Source organism: Cucurbita pepo, chromosome LG17 (assembly GCF_002806865.2).
Source record: "Cucurbita pepo subsp. pepo cultivar mu-cu-16 chromosome LG17, ASM280686v2, whole genome shotgun sequence".
In the NCBI taxonomy this organism is placed as follows: domain Eukaryota; kingdom Viridiplantae; phylum Streptophyta; class Magnoliopsida; order Cucurbitales; family Cucurbitaceae; genus Cucurbita; species Cucurbita pepo.
The window spans coordinates 3,477,708-3,487,086 of NC_036654.1; the positions used below are offsets into that span (position 1 = coordinate 3,477,708).

General features: G+C 36.7%; 1 protein-coding gene across 14 annotated transcripts; it reads right to left on the reverse strand.

The window, feature by feature from the left end:
* Positions 1-1,786: 1,786 nt before the first annotated feature.
* LOC111778091 (protein Brevis radix-like 2) lies at positions 1,787-8,079 on the reverse strand. 14 transcript variants are annotated; one of them, XR_002812485.1, is made up of 9 exons: positions 7,518-8,079; positions 7,104-7,333; positions 6,397-6,770; positions 6,013-6,151; positions 5,520-5,902; positions 4,505-4,588; positions 3,221-3,371; positions 2,834-2,906; positions 1,787-2,364 (listed from the first exon to the last, which is right to left on the reverse strand). XR_002812485.1 is itself a non-coding variant. In XM_023657736.1 (6 exons), the coding sequence occupies exons 2-6, from the start codon at positions 7,221-7,223 to the stop codon at positions 4,510-4,512; spliced, it is 1,095 nt and encodes a 364-aa protein (XP_023513504.1). In that variant the 5' UTR covers positions 7,224-7,333; positions 7,518-8,079; the 3' UTR covers positions 4,198-4,509. The 14 variants fall into 14 exon arrangements, 1 of the variants encoding a protein (XP_023513504.1); XR_002812484.1 differs by having other exon boundaries at positions 1,787-2,344; positions 2,834-2,911; XR_002812483.1 differs by having other exon boundaries at positions 2,834-2,911.
* Between the last annotated feature and the right edge of the window lie 1,300 nt (positions 8,080-9,379).

The following is a 9,379-nucleotide window of genomic DNA, read 5'->3' on the forward strand; positions in this document are numbered from 1 at the left end:
TGTCTTTTCCTTTAATCCGTCCCCTTTCTACGTACTATCACAACCACCATTAACATCATTAACAGTCTAAAATATTAAAACAATATTATTCTCGATCGTTTAAATTTTGATTTTGAATACAACTTCGCTTTGTTGTATCATTTTAAACCAAAGAGCTAAAATCTCGAAAAACTTACTGCCCGAAGATTTTAGTACCATCGGATTAGTACTCTCAAGTAAATACAAATTTTAGCCCTAAAAAAATCCATGCAAATCCGATATATAATAAATCAATTATGATAGTCATTAATAAAGGAATAAAGATGGGTATCTGCATTAATAGTTACTAGTTAACTTGACCAATACTTTGCTAATACATTTGTTATCTCGTTCGAGATATCGGTTCAAATCTCCGACTTCATATTTTGAGCTATAGTCTTCAAAATAGTAATAACAAATCATTGATTTATGAAAAAGTAACGAAGTAGTTTTCAGCCGAGTTGCGAAGATGTATCGATGGAGATAAAGTTAGCTCTCACCATCCTCCTATCCCTATCAGTCTGGAACTAAGGTTAACTTTTACTATCCTTTGATTCCTATTGAACTATAGCTAATGTTGTTTTCATTCTTCTCCATGAAAGCTCAGTTCCAGAAAAAATGTTTGCATAGCTAATATTAGCTCTCGCCATCCTTTGATTCCAATAAATCTACAGCAAAAGTTAGTTTTCACCGTCCTTTGATTCGTACTATTTGATTCCTAAGAGTCAATATAACCAACTCATCATCCACACATCAACATGGAACAAAAGAAATAGAATTCCAAGAAATAGAATTCACCGCAGGTCTAAGAACAAAAGAAATGAAATAGGATATGTAATATGAAAAACAGTGACCAATAGAATTCCAAGAGTACCAAGTGATGAGCTCCTAATTTGCTAATCATGAATTTCTCCAAATTTTTGGGGAATAAGAAATTTAGAAGGGTCAAATGGAAAAGCAGACAAATCGTCAAGAGATTCGTGGTTCTTGAACCTTCAACTTTAAAGAAAGTAATAGATATTTTATCCACTAAGCTATGCAGGATAATAGTTCTATGAAGTAACAAAATTACTTTCGCACGCCATATGCACCAGTTGTATATTGAAGCGTGTGAATATCCAGTTTAGAAGTTTAAGCTAAGAAGTTTGTGCATGGGAGTTATGTCAAAACCCATGGGTTTGTCCGGGTTGACAAACCAACAGAGCAAACATTGGAATATTTGCATCTTTTGCAAAACCTCGAACTCAAACCTTCACCCAAACACTTTGATACGAAATAAGGTGTGTTTTAATCTTGCAATGGATGATTTAGATTTAAGAATGTTTTATTGTATTTTTTAAGTTTTAGAGAATTGCTTTTAATTATAAATTACAATTAGTTAGTGGTCGTTACAATTAGTTAGTGGTCGTTATGGTATTGATGGCTATGAAAGTTACAACCTTCCAATTAACCATGTTATTATGAGGTTTATTTTCAAGGCTATAAATAGTCCTTCATTTTATTGATTTAAGATCATATTTTGGAATGGATAAGAATAGAGTTTTTATTTTAGCTTTGTTGAGAGCTAAGTTGCAAATTCTTGTGTTTAGAACTTGCATGCTAGAGTCATTCAAGTAGTATTGATCAAACCTCTTGTGGAGTGATTCGAATCACAAGTTTAAAATACGAGTTTTCTTTACTCTTAATCTTGATTATCAAGGTAGTTCGTTCTAAAACTTTCCCTTGGGTTGATTTCATATCAGTTAGCCTAGCTAATTAGAAATAAGGATTTCAAAAAGTTTAGGTTGTTATTCACAAACTAGTAAGAGGCTGCTGATGATATAATAAAGTAAATCTAATGGAGTCCTACATGTGGAGCATAAAACAGGCAATTTCATAATTAAAATCTTCAATACCTGAAGCGAACACATCTAAACTCCCTTTTCTGCCCCGATATGGATGTAGTGTAACCGCCCAAGCCCACCGCTAGCCGATATTGTCTTCTTTGGGCTTTCCCTTCCGAACTTCCCCTCAAGATTTTTTAAACGCGTCTACTAGGGGTCGCCCTTCGATGGATGAATGATTACTATCTTGAGGAAGACCAGGGGGAGTTGAAGATCTAAAATAGCATTAAACTCCTGCTTGAAGCATAACAAAAGGGAACAATTTTTTAAATTCTGATAGAATGGAAGCACCAGAGAGTACATGATAAGAGTGTAAAATCACAACCATCTCATTCAAATATATACCTCCAAATCACAGGTAATAGATTTAAACTCATCTTTAGCTTCAGATCTTGGAAGGGTTGGAAGGTGAACTGCTTATCCACCATCTTTGAGCTTGCTATCTATTATTGACGACTTACAGCTGATAGAATGGAAAAACAAGCTTGTACATACATCATTCAGATTCAAAAGGGAATGATTGAATTTAGAGGCCCAGAAATTGAAATAAGAATAACATGAGGCAATGTCTCAGCTAGATTACTGTTATTCATAGCTCTACCGCACGAGTATTCTAGTTTTCTCAAGAGGCAGAGCTAGTGACAGAAGTTACCAAATGTATTTACAGGACTAACTTGCCAGTAGAATTATAAGTGGAAGCTTTTTAAAGGAATTCCACTCCGAGAGATAGGTCCCATTGAGGGACGCACTTGGAAGCAAACAAAATGTCAATTCACAATCCCAAAATTTCCTATTTCTAGTTGCTAATTTCTGTAGATTCACTACCAGAACAAGAACACAAGCATATGAGATCCACATTCAGAAAAATCGGAGTATTCACCAACAGCTCAATGCCAACAATACCTGAAATTAATTCGTCTGAAATCATTTACCTCCTATGGAAACAAATCACAAGTACACAGGCTCCATAGGCTCACGTTCTTCGTAACCGGAAAATAGATGAAACTTCTCTGATGCAAAAATCAATTTCAAAGAAAAATAAGCCTACATTGATAATCCGAAACACTAAGAAACTATCCAGAGTTCATTTTCATCATCCGATTCACTCAAAATTGGAATTAGAACACCAATCAAACTGTCTCGTGACAGAAAAGTGAAGGAAACTAAAATCAATAAACAAAAACGTCACTACTCCGCATTTCCTCTGATTCTTCTTCATGCGTTCCTATTAAGGTTTCAATAAGTAAATTCCAGAAGAACAAGTCGGAAGTATTTTCTTTGAAATCAACTAGGTATAAACCAGCGCGATCATCATTTACCTGAGAGATAAGTTCCTCAACGGCTTGCTTTAGCTCCCGTCTCCCTCTTGTTGGTGCAGAGATCCACCATTGCTCAGAGAACAGAAGCTTGCTACGGCCGTTAACATGTAACATCTTCGAGATCCCAGCGGCTCACGACGAACAATCAGAACTAATGCGACCAAAGCTTAGATTATCAGATTATTTCTTTCAGCCTAAACTACAATTTAAAAATAATAAAAATAATAATTTTAGCATTTATTTCAAAAATATTATTATTCTTCCAAAATTACAATATTACTTATCCTTTAAAAATTAATATTTTTATAAATAAAAAAAATGATAAAAGTTCAATAATATTTTTATTACTTTAATTTTTTTAATAACTACGATAAAAGATAAATTTCTTTTATTATTACATGGAGTATTAAAAAAAAAAAAATTAGGGAGTGAATCCCACATTAGTTAATTTAGGGGAAGATCAGTGAGTTTATAAGTGATGAATATTAACTCTATTGGCATAAGTACTTTTCAGGAAAGCCTAAAGCAAAGCTACAAAAAATTATGCTCAAAGTGGATAATAGAATTGGGCTCGTTCAGACTTGTAATTTTATCATTTTTATGAATGGATTGATTAATGAAAATATTTTATTAAAAAAAAATCCAGAAAAAATATTGTTTTATCATTGAAAACCTTATAATAATTATATAGATAATTATACTAATAATTAATAATTAATAACGAAAAAGTGTTGGAATAAAAGGAACATAGAGAGATTTGGGCCTCTAATCCAATCCAAGCCCAACAGAAACTCAACCAGGACCCACAATTTTGGGCCTGAAAATGGGCCTGAAATCAGAGAGCTTAATGGGCCAGTGAACAGAAACTGGGCCTCTAATCCAATCCAAGCCCAACAGAAACTCAACCAGGACCCATAATTTTGGGCCTGAAAATGGGCCTGAAATCAGAGAGATTAATGGGCCAGTGAAAGTCCATAGAAAGAGAAGTCTTTGGACAAATCCCACTCAAATGTACAGAACAGTAAAGTATTACAACCATTAGTTTCTTTCTGGAATGAACAACATGGAATATTGGAGCAGTATAGATTCTGTTATCTCTACTGTTCCCCTAAAGGCTAAAACCACCAACCTAACCAATGTTATAATCTTTCAACATCCTTTGATTACGAGGCATAAGCCATATAGAGAAGTCTAGATTTGTAAGAGAAAGAAAGGGCAGAGAGGTATGTAAAAAACGACCCGCAATCTGCAACTAAAAAACGAGATGCAATTCCATTCACGTACCATCGTCACAAATACTGTTCTTGTATCCTCGTTCGGTTCTCTTCCCACCATAATCTCGCGTGCATTTCTCCGAACTTTTCTCGACTGCGTCAAAACGAACCATACTTAAAGATCAGTGTTTTTTGCAGTAAATCAAACACATGATGAAAGTTTTCAGTTTATAGACTGAAATGAGCACTTTTTTCGACGCCCAACACTTTTTTGAGTTTTACAATATCTAAGAGTGGAGATTCAAACCTCTCATATAATGGACTTAACCTGTTGAGCTAGGTTCAGGTTGATATTTCTAGCTTAAACGTGAAACTACAAGCTCGATAGGACCTCAATTTTTCGAGCTAACTTATCAGCCAATTGATCATAGACTTATTTAGTAATTCTCTCAAGATATATGAGAACCCACATAGGTTCGTGAGGAGAACGAAACACCCTTTACAAGGGTGTGAAAACCTCTCCCTAGCACATGCGTTTTAAAAACCATGAGGGGAAGCCCGAAAGGGAAAACCCAAAGAGGACAATATCTACTAGCGATGGGCTTGCCCAGTTATAAATGGTATCAGAGCCAAACACCGGGCATGTGCCGGCAAGGAGGCTGTTCCCCGAAAGGGGGTAGACACGAGGCAGTGTACCAGTAAGGACGTTGGGCCCCGAAGGGGGTGGATTTGGTGGAGGTCCCACAACGATTAGAGAAAGAAACGAGTGCCAGCGAGGGCGCTGGGCCCTGAAAGGGGGTGGATTGTGAGATCCCACGTCAGTTGGGGAAGAGAACGAAACACCTTCTATAAGGGTTTGAAAACCTCTACCTAGTAGACGCGTTTTAAAAACCTTGAGGGGAAGCCCGAAAGAGAAAACCCAAAGAAGACAATATCTGCTAGCGGTGAGCCTGGGCCGTTATAGGATATAATACAGAGTGCCTAATTTCTATAATGGTTTTTTGAGTCCCACATGGGGAGGTAACAATCAGAAATTGTGAGACTTATCAAAGATGTACATTATTCTCATTATGAAAGATTAATACCTGAATCGAATGCGTCTTAGCTCCCTCGAGCCACCTGGCAGAGCCCGAATAGTGATATAGACTCCTGGTTCATCCTCTTCAATCCATTCAGTCTCCAAATCACTAGCATTACTTACAGAAAGCTCTTCTTCTGACTGATCTCCCTCACTGGTCCTCACAGAACCATCTACAGATGATGTCTCAATCTTTGCGTCATTTTCGCTAGAGGGTTTAACCGATGGAGCTAAACCACCTGAATCATAACAATGTGGGGGTCGGTTAGGGTGGTGATCAAGTGATTCCGATGACGAGTTTCCCAATGGTCGATCGGAATTTCGAGGAGGCCATTCATTTGTCAAAGGTGGAGTAGCAGGGCTGTCCTTGGCAGATTGAGTCTTCGAGGCCTGGAATTGAATAGAACTCATGTTAATAATGTAACAAAGTCTATAACCATTAAAAACCTGCTGAAACGAAATGACAGTATATCACAACTAGTATGATGCTCGAAACTCACATCGTCTTCCCATAATGGAGGGGAAGGTGGACGAGGAACAGCTTGGCTATTGAAACGCTGGACATTATACAATTCCATAACCTTCTCATAGTTTTCCGCCCACCATCTTTGAGCTTGCCATTTGTTGAACAGTTCCCTGCTGATCAACAAAAGAAAACAAGGGTTAGCAACCAATCATAAACAATTATAGGAAATATATGATCATTATACACTTGCAAAGAAGAGAAGGGAATGAAGTAGAGAGTTCAAATGGCAGCTAAATCACAAGATTCCACCTCCTAAGTTTCAGACAGTAGAAATGAAACAAGCTGACAAACAAGTGAAGAAGCAGCACTTCCAGACAAATAGATTTCTTCAGTAACAGTTGAATTCCAAATGATTTACCTGAAACGAATCCGTTTGAGATCGTTTCCTCCCTGTGGAAATGAAACGAAAGTGATAAGCACACCAGGCTCAACTTGTGCTACCCATTCCTTTGGTTCGTCTTCTTCCAAGAAAACAATCTCAGTTCGTCCACTTACAGAAGCTGGACTCACTTCCCCACTTGACAGAGCTTTCAATCGGGACTCCATTTCCTTTCCCCATTGCCTTGGTATGGAGTTTGCACTCCCAGTCCGCCTGTAGGAACAATGGAACCTCGCCGAATCTGATGCAGAATCAGATTCTGCATATTTATACTTGCGGTTGTCGCTCGATGAGCCTGAACATGGCTTGCAATTCTTGTAAGCGCCCGAGGCCTTCAGTGCGATGTCCTTGATCTGAAAGTAGCAGAAAAAATTCAGTCATAAACATCAATTTCACAGTAAAACGAGATTTCAAGGAAGTAAAAAACAACACAGGAAACGTCAACTTCACATCCATTCATTGTCGAGCTTCTTTCCCGATGTTGAAAATCGAACAATTACCTAGCTAGCTCTCTTTATGATTACCGAGAAAGTTAAAGAAATCGAAACGAAAGTGAATAAATATCTTCGAAATGTTCAATCAACAACGATTCCAGCAGAGAAAATTCTCCTCCAAATTGCACAAAGTTACCAGCAACAAAAACCATTTCCCTGAAATTTCTGAGAACAGAGATAGAATCTCATAACCTGAGCAGTTAGAGCCTTGATTGTTTGTTTAGTCCTTGGTGTAGCAACGGAATCTTCTCCCTCTTGCTGGTGCAGAGATCCATTGTTGAGCTGCTTCGAGCATGCTATACACGTCAACATCTCCGGTACAGAAAACACCAATCCACCGGACTTTCACAGCAAATGACTAGGGTCAAACAAGTACAAGAAGCTCAGTCACTGCGGAATCACGAGATCTTGTCTCATAACAGCTATAACAAGATCAAAAAGAGAAGGAAAATAAAAACTCAAATCGAAAGGCCTGAGGAATACAGAATAATAAAGCAAACACGAAATAAAGCTGTGGAACAAACAAACAAACGAACGAACAAACAAACAAACAGAAAAGAAAAGCAAGTGGAATGGAATGAAGAGAACTATTCAGCAGCAGCTTACGGATTATAGAGGACACGAAAGAGGCAAAAGATTGGCATGGAAAACGATCACGTCGAGCAGTCGCTTTCCATAACTTTCAATCAAGTCCCGTAGAAAGAGAAAGAAACGGATCACGGAGAAGAAGAAGAAGAAAAAAGTGGATTGGATTGGAAATAATGGAATCGAATAGAATCGTTGGGATTAGAGAAAGAGGGTTTCGTAGCTACAAAAGCTTTAAATGCACACACAAACTCATCAGATTCTTCCTTCCTTCAATCGCATTCATTCGCACCTTTAACCTTTCTTCTGCTTTTTTGCTTTTTCGCTTGCGATGATCAGCGTGAAAGCCAGCTACGAGGAGTGAAAACCACTCAAATGCTTTCTTCTTCCTCCTCTTCTTCTTCTTCTTCTTCTTCTGCTTGTTCTTCGTTCTTCTCTCTCTCTCTCTCTCTCTGGACCATTGAGATTTGGGCTGCAGCAGCGTACACGTACAGACGCAGAGCTCAGCGCGGCGCGTCGCGGCGCAGACTCGGCCTATGTGGCTAGGTGTTCAATGCGCAGTACAGCCGAGGGCCTCCGCCGCCGCCGCCGCCGCCGCTACAGAAAAAAGGGAAAGAGGGAAGGCGTTTTTGTGTTGGGGAATTTGATATGATTCAGTCACGTGGTTCCTTACCTACTCACGTGCGCTACGATCGACAAATATATTGTAATTATAAAAAAACAAAAAATAAAAAAATTTGTTTCGAAAACATTTAAATTCAGGAAATTGGAATTTATATATAAATAATTTAAATTCTCGCTTTTTTTTTTAATTCTCAATTATTTTATTATTGAAAATATTCTTAGCATCGACCCCTTTGAAACTTAGTATCAATAAATGTGAAATCCTCATTGAATATGATCCGATGCCTGATCTCGATTTCAGTTTAGAGAAAAGAACCGAGTTATGGTGTGGAGACACATTATATAGGTTGAACAAGCCCGTCAGTCAAGACGTGTTTCTTTAAATCTAAATTAAACAAGCATAGATGTAGTGAGGTAGCCTAATAGTTGTTTATGGGTAGAAGGAGACAAAACAGCCTAATGAGTCTCGTTGTTATAGCCAGTACGAGATCATAACTAACTTGAAATTTGAACCTCTAATCTCAATAAAATTAATGGATGTCCTCGTGTAGCAATAAATTAAATTTATGCATAATTTTATTTCTCTTTTTTTTTTTATTTATTTAGGAGAACTCATTAAATTTAAATAGAAGTAAAATTACTTTCTTATTTAAAATTGTAATATTAAGTACAATGGGATGAAAATAAAAGTTTAAAATAAAAATTAATACAATTTTTGAAAATTATATATATTTTCTCACTTTTTTTTTAATGTCTTAATAAGCGTTGGCATTATATATTAAATATTTAAATATGTAATTAGGGTAATTTAATTTGGAAAAAATGCAAACAAAGTAAGCCAATAATGAAGAAAGAGACATTGGCGGCTTAGGCTTCCGAAGCGGCTTAGGCTTGGTGACCGAGTCGACTTAGGAGAAATTAAAATGGCTCCATCCCAGCTTCGTGCTCACGCAAAACCAAATGGCATGGAGCCGAACCAATGTGCGCACCGTTTTTGTCGCTAGTTGTGCTTTTGACCCAAATCCAAAATATTCTATATTCAATTTATATTAAAAAAAAAAAAGGTAAATTAATAAAATGCCTTTCAATTTTGTATTTCTTTTTTAAAAATATTTCTAAATTTTCACATTTTCAATAATCCTTAAATTTAAAAAAAAAAAAACAAAAATCTCAAAATTAATTTTAAATTTTTAATAAAGTATTTAAAAATACAGTTGAATTTTTAAAAAAATTCAAAAATACATTTATAGTCAAAATAC